The 19,716-nt window shown below is 44.6% G+C and overlaps 1 protein-coding gene across 3 annotated transcripts in view; it reads left to right on the forward strand.

Moving 5' to 3' along the window:
• Window positions 1-19,716, forward strand: part of adkb (adenosine kinase b) — a 100,319-nt gene that overhangs the window by 35,189 nt on the left and 45,414 nt on the right. For all 3 annotated transcript variants that reach the window (XM_034120148.1, XM_034120147.1, XM_034120149.1), the window contains 2 exons: window positions 7,741-7,913; window positions 11,434-11,542. In XM_034120148.1, the coding sequence (XP_033976039.1) occupies window positions 7,741-7,913; window positions 11,434-11,542 (282 nt within the window). The remainder of the gene's footprint in view (window positions 1-7,740; window positions 7,914-11,433; window positions 11,543-19,716) is intronic.

Genomic DNA, 19,716 nt, shown 5'->3' on the forward strand with positions numbered 1-19,716 from the left:
GTCATCATATTCTGTTATGTCTATAAACTGAAAATGAAATTAGGTGTGCAGACTGTTACACAAGTTCAATCTATACCCGCCCAGCAGCAGTATTTCTTTCATCATGGCTTATTTTCTCTGTTTAATTTATCGGATAAATTGGCCCTTTAACTTGGCAAGCAGGAGGAAGCCATCCATGCATTGTCCATGATCCGGGCAGAGGGGAAGATTCAGTCTATTAGTGCAATGATATGGCCTTTACTGCGGTGAGCTCACTGATTGAATGGCATCCTTCTCAAGGTCAGACCAGAGCTAAGAGCTATTTTCTGCTTACCTGTGCAGCCAGCCGGCCACAGAATCTGCACACAAACTGCCTTTACACCGGCGCGCTTAGTAAGCGGAGAGGCTCATCACTGATATTTCCAGCTGGTAACATGAAGAGAAACCTCTTTGCCTGCAGAAAAGGACACAAAGGCATGAGTAATATGATAAGTGGGATCTTGCTACAGTGCGTAAAGACATTAGGAATGTTGTTTTTTTGATCTGCGCCAAGGGCCGAATCATATCCTCCCATTGTGTTCCTGTCAAAGTAAACCAGCGTGTTAGATGTGAATCAGTTTACATGGAACGTGCAGACGGGGTCAGAGGTCAAACTGGGAGCACAGCTGTTTTGTCTGTTTTATTTTTTTTGATGAATTTGAGGAAACGCAAGCTAAAATAATGATACATGATCGCCATTTACGTCGTTTTATAAGCTGCTTATGTTCGGGGACCTACTTTTATATACGTCTGAATTACTGCTAAACAATCTATAAGTGTGTCAGTGACCCGCTAATGGATATACTGGGAGATTAGTGTTAATGTCTGGGATGGACGGTTTTTGTTAATGTTTTTGATCATAATTTAGCTGATGGTAAAATTATATGAAAAAATTGCAGTCATAACACTCATTAGAGCCCACTTCCTCCCAGCCGCTAATGTTATGAAGTGAATTTTCCGCACTGCCACATTGAATTTAGACAGGCTTGACCTGTGCTAAGCCCTCAACCGGGGCTGTCATTTGGCGTATGTTTAAAAAAAAATCTCTTCGATAACACCCGCACTGTCACCGCATCCACAAAGGGTGGGGGTGGGGGGGTTTGGGGTGCCACCTTCGCGAGATCAAAGCACCGTGACAATCCGCCATACTGCATACAGGATGGAGGTGGGGTGGCAGAACTGATTCACCTGTGCAGGGGCCGAGCACAGATGCCCCCCCCCCCCACCAGCTGGAGCCCACAGACAGGATTAGAGGCTTTATCTGCAAAGGTCCCTCATCATCTCTCTGCCTGAACCTTGGATTGCAACAACCCCCGCAAACACAAACGCCACTTTATGATCACTTTAATAACACCCCCATTCTCACTCCATGCACACTCGGTAAATCAGCTCATGAGCTTTTATAGCCGCCATTGTCTCAGATAAATAGGACAACCCGGTAGTCTGGGACACGCAGCCCATGAATCTGGTGTGGAGGCATTTTCTCTCACAAAGGTATCAATGTATGGCCCACCATTGAGAAGCTGCTGTATCCTAGCTCAGCGCCTCATGCCTGCCAGGTAAACCCGTCTGCCTCTTTGCTGCTGCGATAGGGGAGTTTGGCTCTGACTGACTGAAACAACATCACCTTGTTTATCCTGTAAATAATTCACCCCTCCCGGGCAACAGAAACAAAATCAAGGTTGTGTGTTTAACAAGGGAGTCGGGGAATGAAAAGGCGCCAAGAAGAAGAAAAAAAAATATCAGGTGTTTCCTTTTTAGATAAACTTCCCGCCTGGGGAAAAGCGACACATCCCTTATTCCTATGCAGTGCGGAGATGCTGCAGTGAGATGTGTTATAGGAGGGGTGTGTGTGGTGGGAAGGTTTATTTTGTGTGCTCACTGAACTTGGCCTTTGATAGCTCTCTGAAGAGGCTGCAGAGATACTGTCTGGGACATTCTTGTCATGTTTAACATCAGAACCTATGGAGTGTGTCAGGGCGTCATCGAGTTAGATGCTTATCATGGCGGGATGTTCCTGGGAGCTGTCTGCCCCCGCCCGCCGCCCTGTCTGTGACACACACATGTGTATCGAGACATACAAGCTGCCTACGTTTGTTTTTGGTGTTTTGTGGTGTCTACCACCGCTCCCCTGGGGTGGTGTACCAGTGTCAAGTATGGACAGACTGTATATTTCCTTTTCAATTGTAGCTTCCATCTCCTTTTTATTTTGTGGGTTTTAAACATGGCAGGGTGACTCATTTGTTATTCTATTGCTCTTTAATATGACACATTGCCTACATAATAAAATAATAGGTGGCATTTTTCAATGTTCCTGTTTATATGCATTGAAATAGAAGATTACAAAAAATAGAAAGTTGCGCTACAATCACCAGGAATGAGTTATTCTTGATTTTTACATATGTAAAATATAAATAAATACATTGACCATGCCCTGGTGGCCTTCCCTTATTTTCTCCCCAAAAGCGATGGATCCAATTATTTTCACGCAATGACACAGTGTCTGCCTCTGCTTCTTGTATGGTAGGCAAACCACATGCATCTCATTGTTGCTTCGTCCTACAGTACCTCCAACAGGTCCTGTGAACCTTACACTTAGCATGCCCCCCCCCCTCCACATTTCTAGTGGCTGACATGCATAACACAAATTCCATCAGCAATGAAAAGCAATCTTCAAAGTTACTGCTTCTCCGTTAATGATGATAACATATTGTGGTCTCAAGTCTATTTACATAACACTAGTTGATAGAAACACACATCGATTTGCATTAGCAAAAATATTTGTATGCAAAATAACTAATGGGAAATGTATCCTGTCGCACTGACTGAAAATACTTATTGTTTACTCGGTATGAATAAAACCCATGGCCACTTTCAAAGGTTCCATGAAATTCTATAATTTCTTCCTTAATTTGATTGAATTCCCATATAAATGTGGTAAGATGTAGCACGGGGAAGGATCAAAGTGTAAACCAATGGGATATAAACATCAGGTTGGGCTGGTCTTCTTTGTTATACCTACTAATGCGACAAAAGGTCATCACTGTAATGTAATTGATTTCTAGGAAGAAACAGTTTTCCTATAAGTTCAAGTCCCCATTGCATGGGATCTTTGAAACTTAGAGTGAGTCCTTAAACCACAGTTGTTGTTCATTATAAAGTCATTCTTAAGTACAACAAAAGGAAATTAGTCATTATCCAAACACATGCTGATTGCACATCACATTTAAATATCATAAAAGCATCAGTCAGTTTCACATTGTCCTGCAGCCAGAGCCTAAAGCTGCGTGACAACTGTGAAACAAGCATTACAAAAGGAGACTTGAGTAGTGATACACAAGCCTCCCCACCATGCTGGTGTGTCAGCAAGGGATGAGCCAGGCGCTGATCAGAAGACAACAAGGATCTGGATATTTGAAGCTGATATTGGGCCGGATTCCCATTGGGCTTCATGCTATGCCTTCCCTTTGAGTGTTGATTGCAGAGAGGAGAATGTGGTTGACTGATCTGAAAGGAAATGACTGGAGAGAGAGCTTATCCATGCCTTTGACTGATAATCAGCTCATTATCGCGTTGATCATTTACAGCTCTCCCTCTCGCCTGCTCTCTATTCTTTTAGCTGTGTCACTGAACCAGAGCACAGAGACTTTTAATGGCTTGGCAGGGAGCCCGCTGTGGTGAGGCGGGGTTAAAACAAGCATGCTAGCCCTGGCTACTCTCCACTTTTACACAGTACAGGTCCCCACCCCACTTATCAACCCTCCCAGGGAAGAGAAAAAATTAAAGAAAAACAACAACAGCGACAACAACATATGTAACCCCGACGCGAGCGTTGCCCTAGCACCCCAACATGGCTAACTGTGCATGAAATTGAACTGATTGGAGTTATTGACCAGAAGGCTCCAGCCCCTGAGAGGACAGGGAGTATGGTGCTGATGGGGGGGGGGGGCTACTGTGTTACCTGATTGAGTGAAGAATCTTCTGGCCGGTTGCTTTGATGCACTGCACTTTACAGGAAAGAGTGATTTAATGGAAGCTGCCAGACCTCATCAATGTCAGCTCGTAGTGAGGGCCCTCTGCTCCGCCGTGCTTTATATGAAAGCGCTCGCCATGACAGGTCCTGATGGACAGATGTTTGCTAGTTGTTTTAACTGCACAGTAAAAAGAAACACAGTATCATCCTCCACCTCTGGCTCTAAAAGACAGGCTGTGCAGCGAGAAGAGGCGGTTACAGGCCACCCCGTGCAGAACCCTCGCCCTCAGCTATTTTAGTCCTCTATAAATAGCCCTATTGAATTTTCGCCGGGTTGATAAGCCTATAATTAATGTGACCATCATTAGGCACGGACATGTTCTTCTCAAGAGGACCCCGCTGGTGAGGTGAAGCGAGGAGAATGGAGACTTCTCGGCTGTCCTTGTTTCAAAGATGAACCGAGCAGTGTGAGAGTGTGGAAACCGGAGTTACGGCCAACCAGCTTCCTGGTGATGTGCAGAAGGCGGCGCTTTGTTGTCGAACTGCGGGATAACACGGTGTCATCTATCAACACTCCACAGAAGCCCACTGTGCAGCGTCTTCAGTAGAGCTGAATTGCATCGGAATTGCATCATTAATGGAGCAGAAATGATTCCCAGCAACTCAGAGAGAATACATTGACCCCTGAGGGAGGCTAGAAACAAGACAATGTTTTTACAGGAGGAATATCTAACTAGAGGTCCCATTACCACTTCATCAATATACAGCAGCAAGTGAGCGGGGAGACTGCAGAAAGGAGGCGAAAGGAAGTAGAAGAGGGAATGTAATAGCTTATAGTGCTAATGGCGGTCTGAGCGCTCAAGTCCCAAACATTCAGCCGCCTCATCTCATCTGGGCTGTGTAATTGCCCTCCTGGAAGCTGCCACGCGGAGCGGCTGCCTCTGTAGTGAAGAGTGGCAGCTGCTGGATGTTGAGGAGCGGGCCTAGGTCAGCTCCCCAAGTGGGGCTCCTTGCAACCACGAGATGTCATAATTAATAGCTATCTAGGGGCCCTGGGGCCAGTGCTGGGCGGGCATGTGGGTGAGATTATTCGGGTAAATGGAAGCCAAACAGAAAGAGACACCAGACTTATTCTCCACTTAACATAATGTTTACTTATCACTTTGCCTTTAGCGAGTACGCCTTTGCAGCGCCTTACCCGCTTGCTTTTCAGGGAGATTCTTTCCCCCGCTTGTTTATATTGGGTTTCCCTTCCGTATCTAAACGTACCTAGAGATATGATGCTGTGGTGTATCATGGGAATTTATTAATCTCTGGGGACTGGCGTTCTCCCTAGTTAAGTAAATATACATGAGCTGCTGTGCAAGATACAAGCTCTCAGCACCTTCTGAAAAATCCGTTACTTCAGTTTCCCTTTTCCTTCCCATCCTCCTCCTCCTCTCTCTCTCTCTCTCTTTAACATGCCGCCTGGGGGCAAATCTCGTCTCATCTGCTGCTTAATTTCACTGGAGCGGCCCTCAGTAATGAAGCGCCTTGATGTACATTTGCCAATTTCTGCCTCTGCCACTGCGGTATAATTGGGATGTGACTAAGCATGAATACCCAGCGCAGGGTTGGTTGACCTCTCGGCGACCCCGCGAATAGCGCTTTTGTCATAATGGAGGTATTATCTCACGTAATCTGGGAGTGGAGAGGGATTGTCTGCAGGGTGCCAGGGATGAAAATGAATTGATATAACTCCCTGCTCCTGTGCACCACAGAGGAGAAGAAAGGGGGAAAAAAACCCCTGCAAGATACATTATTTTACACGCTCATGATGAAGACATTTTCTTCTTATCTATTTGCCGCTTTGTGTTTATTGGAGTAGGAGAGCAGCTTCTGGTAAAAGCAGGGGTGGGTTTTTCAGGAAGGGAGGGCGTTTTGATGCTGTGGCACCAAAGAGGATTTCTGTGCGTGTGTGTGTCAGCCTTTTCCCTGTGTGGGTGTACTGTGTACTCATGCACATGTTAGTGTGTATGTGTGTCTGTTAATGACCCTGTAAAATGACAGCTGAGCTGGCAGTGAGAGTACAGCCGACGGTCAGAGGCAGAGAGGGAGAGGAGGATGCAGGAGGGTTCAGATGGAGGTGGGTTGGGGGGGTGGGGTGGTATGGTTCCGAGGTCGGTAGCTCTACTGTGATTCACCATGCTGTCATCAGAGGGACGGGGGCCCTTAGTGGCCCTCTCTATTCCCACCTGAGAGGCCTGCAAATGGAGGGGCCGCGCTGTCATTATTTACAGCCCGCAGCTCCTAACCTTGGATTCGGAGCTCATCACGACGAAGAGAAAATCAGATAGGACTTGACGTGTACCCGAGCCAGTGACCTTGATAAGTGTGAAGTGCCTGCAGCAAGAGGTTAGGGAAGAAGAGCTTGCTTCTGTCGGCTTTGCACATGCGTGTTTGTGTAGTTCAGCCAGGTGGGGAGCACAGCTGAAATGACTGAGCCATGACTCAAGGTGACACGTGACAGGACCTACTCATGGGCCAAAATACAGCTGGCTTATATGGCATTATTACTGTACAATGTGTTGCCTCTAGTGCTAAGAAATGAGCCTAAATTCTATTAACTTTTATATTGGTAATTACATCAAGTAAATGATCAAGCTGGTTACAGCAACTGCTAAACTAAACATACTTTTTTGTCCGTCTTATATCACTTTAATACTTTTAGATTTTTAACAGCTTGTCTTACAAAAATCCAATTGTTGATAATATCACCTTGGGGAAATTATGAATTTTTCATCAAAAAACAAAAGGATAAAAAAATGAAGCAAAGATATTTTATGATTTATTTTTTTACCAAAGAAAAATCCACAAGGTCAGGTATGCTTTGTAAATTGGCAGCCTTGGTTTGAAAAACACACCTGACCCCTTGAAAAACACACCTGACCCCTTGCATACAAGTCATTTGTTTTTACATGGAGATTTTTTCTTTTTATTAGATTGTTTACTCTTTCCACAAACTAGTTACCCAGAGACCAGAGGTTGGGAGTGCAAAATAACAGGGGACGGTATCTCCGGATGGGTGATGAAAATGCTTCTTTTTAGTTTTTCTCCACCGAGATGCTATTTGGTCGTGTGAAATGATTAATTTCACACATATACAGGTCATCCCCAAAAGCAGCAACATCTCATTCACAAGGGGCCCCCGTCAGCAACAAAACAGGAGGCTGCAATAAAATGAACAAACAACAGCACGTACTCTACGTCAATAAATCTTTGGAGGTTAAACCTGAGCGCTGTAGAATTTGAGCAGAGCCACCCCCTACCCCCCCCACCCCCTCCTCTCATCAGGTAAAAGTCACTGAGTACATCAAGACTGTCGAGACCAAAAAAAGGCAGACGAGCAGTTCAGGAAGTGTCCTGTGGTAGCAGCTACACACTCTTTCACACACACACACCGTCTGTGTTTGCATAAGTAGGATGAAGCCTTGAATTATGGGGTTTGTGTAAATAAGGAGATGAGACTGTTTTTAGCACACATGGATGCGGGAGTGCTTGGATGAGAATGGTGCCTCTATGTGCAGTGGAATTGGTCTTGGGTTGTTTACGACAGCTCGCAGCTCTCATATATCACAAGCAGTATGTTTGCTGTGAAGCTACAGTTTGTATGCCATCTGCCTGAGCTGAACTTGACCCTTCAAACAGACTTATATTTTGTAAACTGAGCCCACTGTAACTGCTGTTTTTTTTAATTTTCTCTTTCCTAGTGGATGATCCAGGAACCCCACAAGGTGGCTACTTTCTTCGGGTGCATCGGTACCGACCGCTTTGGGGAGATCCTAAAGAAGAAGGCCGAAGAAGCCCACGTGGACGCACATTACTATGAACAGAACGAGGAGCCGACCGGTACCTGCGCCGCCTGTATCACCGGGGATAATAGGTTAGCCACCTTTCATTCACCTCTGACCGAGAAACGACCCTCTAGCTCCTCGTGATTCTGGTTCCATCCTCAGGCAGGCAGTTGACTCCTCTGGGCTGGAAGTCATAACAGGGAATCATAGCTCAGCTCACACATCAAAAGGAAAAAGAACAGCTTGAGTGTGTTTTTCCAGACCCCCACTCAGTCTCTGCCGCCCCAGTGGGTTGTCATCCATCTATAGGCTGACAGTAGCAATGTGTTAGAGATGACTGGGCTATCCCAGCTCTCACCTGTCAGCCTTCTCGGCTGTAAAAGGGGCTTTAGCATCTCTGGCGACTCTCACGCTAGCATCACCATCAGCACGTCTGAGACAGCAGAGGTTAAAGCCTACACACACACACACACACACACACACACACACACACACACACGCCAATATCACTAACAGCGAGGGCTCCACTTCATGATAGACCAGGTGTGGATCAATAACCTCCTTCTCTAAACACTCCCCCCCCCCCCCCCCCCCCCCACCACTGCATCCCTTCATCTGCTGATACTGGAGTTGTCAGTCAGTCATCGGCTGGACCTCCACCGCCCCGGGAGCGGCCCTCGCTGAATGGCCTTAGTGAGCTTGTTTGATGTGGCTCTGACACCTGAAAAGGTCAGGTGCCGTGCTCAGGGAGACGAGCCCTGTAATATTTCTTACAGGTGTTTAACAGACAGCTCAGGAGGCCAGAGGAAAGGTCGGGCGGCAGGGCCAGATTGGAAGGGTGATGGCTTTGAAGGATTGGGAGCCAGTATGTCACAGCCCCCAGGCTTTGATTAGTGCAACTCTTCAAAGAAAAGAAACCTCCCCTACTCTATCTTACGATCTGAGTTCCAATCTGAGAAGCTACTGTATGTACCTTTACATCAGTGGTACCCCAACCTGGGGGGCGCAGCGCTATTGCGGGTGGGGCGTGAAGCTTGGGAAGAAGTTGTAAACAAACATTGTTTGCTCGTAAAACATTTTTAACACAACCGGCAGTTAAAAGAAAAGTGGAAAAGCCCACGACAAGCCTTTCAGCTATAATGCCCAAATCAACAAAGTATGATGAGGCACACATCTCCCTTGACATCTAACGTGTTCGGTGCGGAGATCTCTCTTTCTCTCTCTCTTTCTCTCGTCTGTGTGGGTGGCGGGGCCTCACAGACTCGCTGCAGCGCCGTGCACACAGAGATCCGCCGTTGGAGAACATAGCGTTCAAAAGTGACAATCTAATCTACAGAGCTCGATGTGGTCAATGCTCGTTTGCCATAAGTATTTTCGCGGAAACACGAGCAATCTGTCCATCAGCTGGTCAAAAGGCATCATATTCATACGGAGAAATGCACCGTTTTCAACTTCCTTAACTCTGAGTTCTGTTGCCCCGAATTACGTGTAAGGTGGGAGAAGTACTTAGATCAAGTAGGCCGACTTAAGTAAAAGTAGTATACTGCAGGGTAGCTTGTGAATTTATTCCAGGTGTAACTAAAGTCTGATTTAAGAGTTGATTATATTTCACATCATTTATCCACATCTGTAAAGTAACTAAAGGTATTAAATACATGTAGTGGAGGAAAAGTACACCATTTACCTCTGGACTGTAGAGGAGCAGAATTACAAAGAAGAAATACTTAGGCCTAAGTACCTCAATATAAGTACAGTACTTGAGTAAATCTACTTGCTACCACCACTACAGGTAGGCCTATGTTATATGTGCTAGCAGCCCATAATCCACAATGAATCAATGTGAATTCTGTTTCTAATTTGTTTAGTTTTCCCCCTAAAAAATAACAAAAATAACCTATAAAAATACTGTTAAAGAACCGGATCGATAAGCAGTACTTGTAATTGTTTCAATTAGGCCTCATTATTTCACAGTGGCACAGGATCATCGGCCAATACAAGCACTTTTGTTCATGTTCAATCCATAATAAAATATAAAATGATAGTTGGATCTTTTATGTCTTATTATTAGCAGAGAAAATGTAATGTTTGTACAACTATATACAACTAATTCTACCAATCTTGGTGGGAACCGGATTAGGGGGTGATCGAAAATATTTCCAATTACACAACCCCCTTGTGTAATTGGAAATATTTTCCAATTCAGGTCAGGTCCCTGTCTGACTGAAAAAGGTTGGGAACCGCTGCTTTACATAATCACATTTAAGACTTTAGACAAAAATGTGTTTCAGTTCTTACAGATCACATTTACAATAAATCAGTCCCTGCAGGATATATACATTTTTGAGTAGCCTAAAATAACCCATTTTGCCTTTTGTGACCGTTGTCATTGTCTTTCCAGTTTGTTACCAAACATTGAATGGTCTTTCTTTGTAACTTGTTTCCACTGAATTGATTCTGTAAGGTAATCTCAACACTTTCTACTAAGCAATTAAACACTACCCACACGCTCAATAAAGCAAATGGTTAGTTGTTTGAGTCTAAATAAAAAAATAGTTTAGTTTCTGTGTAACCTTGATTACATTTGCAAATCTTAGTTTGAGTATACAAAGCCATGCAAGACAAGTTGTACGGAAATAAAGTCCCTGTCACCATAGTTACAAAGAAGTCTCATAATGGAGCTTGATGGTAGTTTAAATTCCTAAATGAATTCCTATACATAAGTTTTCTATAACATTTGCAACTTTCCTTGAGGGACTGAATGCAATATAGAATACACCTTATTGTGTTTCAGTTTTACCTTTTTATATAAATGATATGGTTGGTTTTAGCTGTTATTTCACAGCGCTGTGCTCAGTTAGACACAGTCATTTTGTCCGTCATGCTCGTTCCAACCTTTGAGTCCATTACCGCGGCTCGGGTCAATTGCAGTCCTAATCCTGCTGTCATATAGCCGTCGTCATCATCACACTCTGATCAACTTAGCACACTGTTACTCTTCACTTTGATGCTAACCGCTGTGAGCAGCTTTTTCTCACCGTGCAAAGGACCGTCCTCTTCCTGGAGCAGAACCCACCTGTCATATGGACGCCTAACAGTTTTCCCCTAAGTAGCGATGATGGTTGCACTCATTTTGATGGCCGCTCATAAAGCGACAGCACACGAGGACTGGCTAATGAGCTATGTTAAGATAATGCCACCTGCTTCACTTCCAGCTCCCACCGCTCACTACTCAGCTCAAGTGTTCATTTAGTAATGCATTTCTGTTGTTTTTCAATTATGTTAGCAATGGACCAGTTTTCAAATGTGACATGATGATATGAATAATTTGTGGCTCACTGTTGGCCTTCAAAATCCCTCTGTCTATTTTAATCTCTCCTTTTTGATGTTCCAAACAATGCTTTTTTTTTTACTGAAAGAAGGATAAATAAAGACACCCAGATGACTTTATTTCACCTTGGTTCAGACATTCTAAGAAACTATTATCCTCCTTTTATATCTTCAAAGAACAAAGGAAAGTCTGGGGCCCGTATGTTTTTAAGGAATGTTATTGAGACAAAATTAAGATGGATGATAAGCGAGGTGGAAGATTTATGGGGTCTGTCTCCGCAGGTCCCTTGTTGCTAACCTGGCAGCGGCAAACTGCTACAAAAAGGAAAAACACCTGGACTTGGACAGCAACTGGGAGCTGGTGAAGAAAGCCAAAGTCTATTATATTGCGGTAAGTGAGACCCTCTACATTCAATATGACTGTTCCCCAACTCTATTGCCAGAAGAGGACAAAATGTTAAGAGGCTTTATTCAGGAAATGGCTCAGCGCGCCTTCTGCATTGTCAATATATCCATTCATCCTTTGTCGAGTGAAATGAGCTATGTTACCTATTGAGACAATACAGCTCCATTCTCCCTATTTTACCCTCCTCTTTGTGCATGGAGCTGCTGCACAGTGTGAAATTGTTCTACACGTAATGCATTCATTCATTCCCTTTTTACGTGAAGACAAGCCAACAGGTGCTGTGAAAGTGTGAAAATTGATTATTCAAGTTCATTCGGCTTTACCCCCCCTCCTACACAATCTTCCCCCTACAGACAAAACACACACACAGATTGAGGAGGACAGATGTGAGCTTAGACATTCACACACACACACACACACACACACACACACACACACACACACACACACACACACACACACACACACACACACACACACACACACACACACACGCAAGCTGCAGCACTGAGGTAATGTCTTTACTTACAGCTCCTGGAGTAGGATGGCCTGCCATGCTCATGTTTCACTGTTTGGGATTACATTTAATTCTGGCAGATCAACATTTTCTCTGATCTCAAGTCAAGATGATAGCCTTGAAATTGCGCTGCATTCCACGTCTATAAGCGGTTCATTATCGGCATAAATCAGCATTACAGCCTGGCCATCAACATACTCCTTGGCATATTGTCCCAAGTGAAATTCACAATGGTACCCTTGTTGCCCACAAGCCCTCTAAACATGAGTGTACTGTACTCCAATAATGATGGAGGTTTCATAATTAGCCGCCCAGTGGCAGAAACAAACAACCCAACCGTCCCGTCCCCCCCCCCTCCCTCAGAAAAAAAAAAAAAATCTGTCAGTGCTTGTGCCAAAAAGCAGATCAGTCGGTCCATCCTCCAGAGTTTGTGTGGTCTCATTTTTAGCCTCTGCTTCGCATTAGCAAACACGGCACATCCTCTGCAAAATTGGCAGTTGGGTTTTGCCCACATCCGACAGTGTTGCGGGGAAAAGCTTCCGTGGGATTTGAGGGGGATAGAAGGGCCACAAATGGGTGTTTGTCAGTGCTCGGAATCTCAAACGTCGTTTTCGGCGTTCCTCCCGGGCCTCTTTGTCAAAACAGGGGGATCGTTCGCTTTATTAGGGTCCCATTGGCACTTCTGAAGTACTTAGCCAGATACACAGCCACAGCTATTCCCACTTAATACTGTGTGGCGTGTCTAGACCGGTGTTCACTAAGGCCTCCTCTCTCCATTAACCTTGTCGAGAGCACTCAGATGTATTTACCCAATTTACAGCCACATTGTACATTTCTCCCTCTCTCTCTCTCTGACTCTCACTCTACCAACCTCTGCTGTGTATTAATGCGCTTTGTTGATTTTTATTAAACGACTGCTGGGCGGTGTTCGCAGGCTTGTACCATCTAATCTGTAAATGTAATCACAGAAAAGGCGCGCATGTGTGTATGTTTGCATGTTATTTAGCTCGCACGTGCGTCCGTGTTTGTTAGAGCATGTGTGTTAAAGAGGTGATTGATGATTCCTGGCAGAGGCTCTCAAGGTGCCTGCTACTATGTGGTGTGATTGGATGAAAACAGAATTATTAGAGGGCTCTTGCAGCCAGTCTGGCTCATCCAGCAGCAGCGGCGGGGCTGGTGGCAGACGCAGAGCAGGGAGGCAGCACTGCCATTTCTCACAAAGAGAGAGAATGTTGAACTCCTGCCAAATGTTTGGTGGCAGGCTGTTGCTAGGAAATCTGGGTCCTTAGGCAAATCATTGCACAAAGACCAATAACAAAGGCGTGAGGGGGAAGAAGGAATGGCTAAACGCATTTCAGGCAGAGGATATCTCTCTTTTTGTGGAATGCCATTGCTGCTGCAGTGATGTTTACAGTTATTTCTTTCCCCGACGATTGTAAACATCAGAAATGGAGGGTGATGTGTTGTGTAAAGGGGAGATGAGTGACTCTAATTGGTGGGGGTGATGTGTGCGTGCTGGCCCAGTTAGCCTCTTCTCCCCCCCCTCCTTCCCTTCACTCTCTCTTTCCTTCCATTCCCATCCCCCTTGGCCCTCTATGGACACCCTCCTCCTCCTCTCCTTTTGCTGTCTCCTCTGCCCCCCCCCCCCCCCCCCCCCCCCCCCCCCCCCCTCTTTCTCCAGTCTCCCAGACACACATACACTTGCTGCTAAACACACACAGCATGCACGTACACATTCTGCAGCATACCACTGGCTTGTTTTTCTTACCACTGAGCGCTTTGCCCTGTAATTTGATCTCCACTGCTTGATGCATCCTCCTCGATGCCACTTTGAATTAACCTATGGCTCCACAGCTCTCCTTAGCCCCGGCTAATAAAATGGCCTTTCCTAACTCAAGCCATTTACATTCAGGGAAGAATAGCAAGTACTTGGTCCATCCGTTGGTCATGCACCAGGCAAGAAGCAGAAATGAAGGAGAGGGGAGACGAACAAGACAATTGACTGTGAAAAGGCCTGTTAATGACTGGGCACAGATGGTCCGAAATAACCCAAGGATAGACGGAGGAGACACTCGCCTCTGCCAACTGGCCTCATACACAAAACTCACCCAATGAGACACAAGCTGCAGAGCTGTTAGGTCACAAACCTGATCACAGCTGTGGACGCTGTTCGTTTACGCCCCTCAGCTAATGGCGCTATCGCTGTTAGCCTGAGAGGTTAGCCACGCCCGAGGAAAACAGCTAGCCCACCTTCTTTTCAAGCAGCGCAGCAACTTGAAGTAGAATGCCTCACACTGTTAACACTGGCACACTGAATATAGCATTAATTGGCAGTTTTATCACTGCAGGGGAAAGCTGAGTTCAGCTTCAGTCACCGTAGCATAATATGCAAGAAAAGGAGGCGAAGGGGAGGGCAAAAGCAGGGGGGGGGAAGCGCAATACTGGCACCACAAGCAGCAAGTCAGCCTGCTTAAACTCCAGAGTGGCACACACATATATATACACACACATATATATTTATATATACACACACATTCACATTGTTACTCCGCCCAAACAGCCCCTGCAATTTGCAGCCAAAAAAGTAAAGGGAGAGGTTTTCCCACACACAACTAACTGACATCTCGTCGGCCAGCCGAAGGGCTGATTAGCACAGAGGTGACTGCGGCGGTGTGTCTGTCCAACTCAGAGGACCACTCTGTCCTCACGCTGACCTTGAGCTTCCTCTCCCTTTCTTCCTCTGTCCTTTCCTACCCTTCGCTTTCCTTCCACTCTCCCTCTCACCACTGCTCTTTATCTCCAACATTTCTCCCTTGCTCTGCCTCCAACTCTTCCCTCCCTTCACCCTCTCCTTTTCTGTCTTTTTCTCTCTTTCCTCTGTACTGCACCACTCTGCACTGCCCCTGTCCTTCCACATAGCCAGGGAGGGATCACGAGGCAAAATGCAGGCTGTAGAGAGAAAGAGGGAGGGAAGAGAAGTGGAGGGGGGAGAAAAAAACTGGCAGGCTCCCCCTTTGTCTGCAGGCGATCAGTTACAGTCTTGGTTGCCGATGAAATTTAATCCCCACCGCATTTACATGCCAAGTTTGACTTCTGGCAAGCCTTATTAAATAGATTTGTAAATCATTTCATCTTGATTAAAATCTGTTCTCAAGGGATCAACATTTTTTTCGCCTTGCTTGTGTTTTGTTATGTGCACAATCTGTGCCCACTGGTGTTAAAATGTGAAAGTCAACCCTTGTTGGTGTTATTCTTTCTGTGCGAGTGAGTGTGAGCAGTAGGTTTAGGGGACAAAGAGCGATGGGTGCCAAGTCCCGTCCGTCACCGGCCAAGCCACTGTGTCAGCATGTCTCCCATCTCTGGAGGTCATGTTGGTGGGCAGGCAACGGCTATGATGTGTATTCCCTTTATTAGGCTGACACCACAGCGTCTTAAGCATGGAACAATGTCATTTCAAATTGTGTCTAATCAGATGGCATTTTGTAATTGCCAGCAAGCATCTTATGAATATGAATTCATAATTGTTCAATTACAAGCCGACTGCATCATATTTATTGGCTTTTTTTTTTCTTTTTTTCTCCCGCTGGTCTGGCCAATTATAGGATTTAAATCTTGAGGCAATCAAGTGATAAGGGTGAGGCGTTTAGTGTTTGCTGTCACTATATAATTCTCTCGAATGTTAAACATGCATCTGGGAGGGCTGTATTTGTCAGAAGGCTGTGCGTGGAGGTGCACCTGCCTAATTGAGTGGTAATGAGCTGTCAGGAGTGTGGGCTTGGTGATTGGCTCTTGGCGGGGCGTCCCGTGCCAGTGGGATGTATGGGCTGGCCCGGCCCTGCTGGAGGAGCAGCCAGCCCCACAACGCTGCAGGCCTGAGTGGGCGGAGCGAGGTAAATTAGGGTGGAGAGGCCAAACGGTGCTGACTGCCGAGACATCCTGTGGCTTTCACCCGTCTGTGAGATTTATTTAGGTTGCTTACAATTATCCCTACTCCTGATCTGGTTTTACTACGGCATGTCTGAGGGGGAAGAGGATTTCAGATGTTTTACTTCTGTACAAATAGCAATACTGCAATCTAAACAAACTCAATAAGAAGTAAAAGTCTTGCATTTCATATTTGCTTAATTTAATGTGATTCTTTTTTCTTTGAATTAAAATTGAAAAAATAAACAAGATCACAGTCCTGGCTTATTCTGAAATCACTTTGTATTCACTTTGTCGGGCACTGTATATTCTCACATATAATTTGTCTGATAATTCCAACATTGGAAGGAATAAGTCATATCCATGGCATGTAATGCAACAAAGTCAGAAATGTCACTCTTCTGCACATAATATCTTTAAGTTAATGCATCAGATGTAAAGGTACTTTTTATGCAGATTGTTATATCATTCTAAATGCATTGATTAGATTATTATTACTGATTATTTTAGTTGGTAGCGGGGTAGGTTGAAGCTATCTTAGACTACATTAAAAACTAATTTGGGTCTGTTCCAATAAATCACATTTTATAAGACTATCATTATGCTTTATCTGAAATCTTAAGCCACATAATAACTAGTAATAGAGTTGGAGGAAGTTGAGGGAAACCATCTTTCACTTTGAAATACAGTGGAGTTGTATTAAGCAGCAGCAGCATTCAAATACTTCCGAAAAGTACAGGCACTTTGTACTTGGTTAGTTCACCCAATTGTTGATTGTTCCCCTTTTTAAACTACAGTGCTTTGGCGAAAGCAAATATGTTAGAGATTGTTCTGCACAAAGTTTACAGGATGTCAAGGTTCATCTCATTTTGTTATTAAGGACGAGAAGTTCTCATCATACCGAAAGGCATCTATTCTGGTTTAGGTTTGTGATTTATTCTTTATTTATTTATTTTTTGTAAGAAGTGTGTGTGGAAATACTTAAAAGTTGGCATGGCTGTGCTGGTTTTATTTTGGGAGGCTTTATTTCTAGCATCCTAATTTGAACAACAATGGGGAAAAAAATCTTTTAATCCACTGCATCTTGAGTAATTGCCTCTTGGGGGGGGCACATTTTTTGGACTTTGGCTGTCTTCCAGGCTGCAGTCTATATTACTCTACCAGTGACTCTCTCCTTGTACACCCACGTTACCTTGTAAAAACCGTTTCTCTTCCTCAGCAGGGAAAACACCATGTCCTTTCACCCTGGATTACTGTGTGCATCTGCTCCACCGGCAACACGTCTGTTTTCCTCTGCCTTGCCTTAAAAAGGATGAAATAGTTCAGACTTAATGATATTTCTACTTTTTCATCACCTTGTCCCTTTGCTCCCTCTGCATCAAAGCCCTTGCCGTGTGCTTTTTTTTATTCATGAGATCAAGTTGTGAAACGCAGAATAATGTTTCACTCCTATACTGGGATGTTGTGGCCATTTGTGTGAGTTCCATGGCTTAATTGAATAGACTGAGTAATTATTTGTCAAGTAATGCTAAGCAGAAAATAAATAGCCACTTTGCGGCTGTGAATTGTGCCTGATGGCCATGTGTTGATACTCTCACCAGGGAGAGTAAAAACCTGCTCTACTGGCTAAGTATCTGATTAAGATTCACATGATGATGAAACCACAGACGCTTTAGGATAGTGTGTCTCCTGGGCAAAGATAGTGAGTAGAGTTAAGTGTCGGACGCTGTTATATTATCACGCAGGAACATAAAGCCTCTACTGAATAAATATCGCCAAAATATTCTCCACACCACAAACCATTTGCAACACGCGGGTCAGCTTAACAGTTTTGGAAAGTGGTCTACAAAGGCTCACCACAGATGTGCATCTCTGTGCAGCAGATGCTGGACACTGTTCTCGGAGAATCGTTTCCTTCTGCAAGGTTTCATTTTTCCCTTTTATGTCGCTGTAGCTTGTTTATAGTCCATAATAAGCCTGTGCATATCTTCCTTCTGCCAGTTTGGCCTTGATCCATTGTAAACTGCCAGTCATTTTTCTCTATCATCCTTTTCAAAAGAGACTAATGACTTCTAAGGATAATATAACATTTTATAATGATTTGATCGTTCATTCATTTTAGTTATAAGTCTCAATATATTCACTGCAGTATATCACACCTCAATTGTATTACTATTAATGGCCAGCCAACACAAGTTTCTACTCTCTGATGAGAAAAAAACAAAGTGTAAAAACAAAAAGTTGTTGTTTCATGGGGTGTTATATGCGGGACTATTTTTTGGCCAGGAGCAGTGAGTGGAGTCAAGGCAGGTTGCCTGGCAACCAAACAATAATGAGAAGTCTAACAAAAAGTCCTTACGCCCCGCAATAAATTGCCCTCCACCTCACTACGACTTATTTTAAAAATGTTGTTTTCACACTGATTAAACAAACAACATTTGTAAAACAGGCAGCTGTGGCCGTGCTTTGTTTTCCTCCTCCTCCTGGTCTTTATGCTAAGCTAAGCTAACCATCTGTAGCTTGCCGTTCAATGACCATATCAAACTTCTGATCCAGCTCTTTGCAATAGAGCAAAAAAGCTTCTTTTCCAAAACATTTAAGGAGAATTAATGAAGCATTTTGAATAATATGTATCTGAAAATGCTACGATTTAATTGTTAGGTCCATAATAGAAAAAATCACTAGTTCCCAGAGCTCAAGGACACCAACAATATTAAGAGATTCAACTAACAAAGAATATTAAAAAAAATAAAAAAGCAGCGAAACATCAAGTTTGAAAGGCTGTAACCAGAGGATGTGTAGAACGCGTACTAGTAAAATCAATCATTATTGATTATGCCACAAATAGTTTCACTACAGCATCACCCTGCTTCTTGTCTGTTTCGGATGTCTTGGGTTAGCACATGCAGTGGGAAAGTGTTTATTTTTCATACATGGTCCCACTCAGACATCGGCTAGTACTCTGACCTTATCTATTGTTTCTCAAGTGTATATTGTAAGCAGCTTTGGAGGCTTTATAGAGACTTACCCTGCAGGGCTGCCGTTGCTCTGGTGGAACATTTGGACCTCTGGCAAGTGTCAGATTTTCAGCAGCACATTAAATCTCTTAACCCAGTTCTTTTTTCCCCCTCCCCTTCCTCTCTCTGTCTCACTCTTCCTCTTTCCATCTCTCCTTCCCATGCTAACAAGCTGGCTGTGATTTACTTTTCATGTGTGGCGTTGTTAGCCTCCGCCATTTTTTTCATTTTATTTTCCCCGGCATCTAAACTGTTGTGCCAGCGGTGAGCCTGGTGCCTGTGCCCTGAGGGGGCAGGGAGTGGAAATGCAGCCAGAGCAGCTGCACATCCACCCTGAGGGGCAAAGTCCTCCAGCCTCACTGTGATGGGGAGGCCAGAGCCACTTTGATTAGCATGTCCGTCCTTATTGGCCAGCTTGAATGTCATGCACCGGGAGCCCAGTTGTCTAATGCTTTGGCTGGCCAACGGTGCCGCTCGCTGCTATTACTGATAGGGCAGCTTGTTCCAGCGTGGGGGAGAGGCCAGGGACAGTGCCAGAGTGCCAAATGATTGTCCTCGGGTAAATAAAAAGCAGACATCTTCCTTTTTGATGTTCTTTATGTGCGTGCCTTATTTTCCGATGCTGTGGCGCAATCACATTTGAAAGCATTTTGGGCTGCCTACATAACAAGGGGGAACCAATCAAAACAATAACTGTGGTT

Source organism: Trematomus bernacchii, unplaced genomic scaffold, assembly GCF_902827165.1.
Source record: "Trematomus bernacchii unplaced genomic scaffold, fTreBer1.1, whole genome shotgun sequence".
Lineage (NCBI taxonomy): Eukaryota > Metazoa > Chordata > Actinopteri > Perciformes > Nototheniidae > Trematomus > Trematomus bernacchii.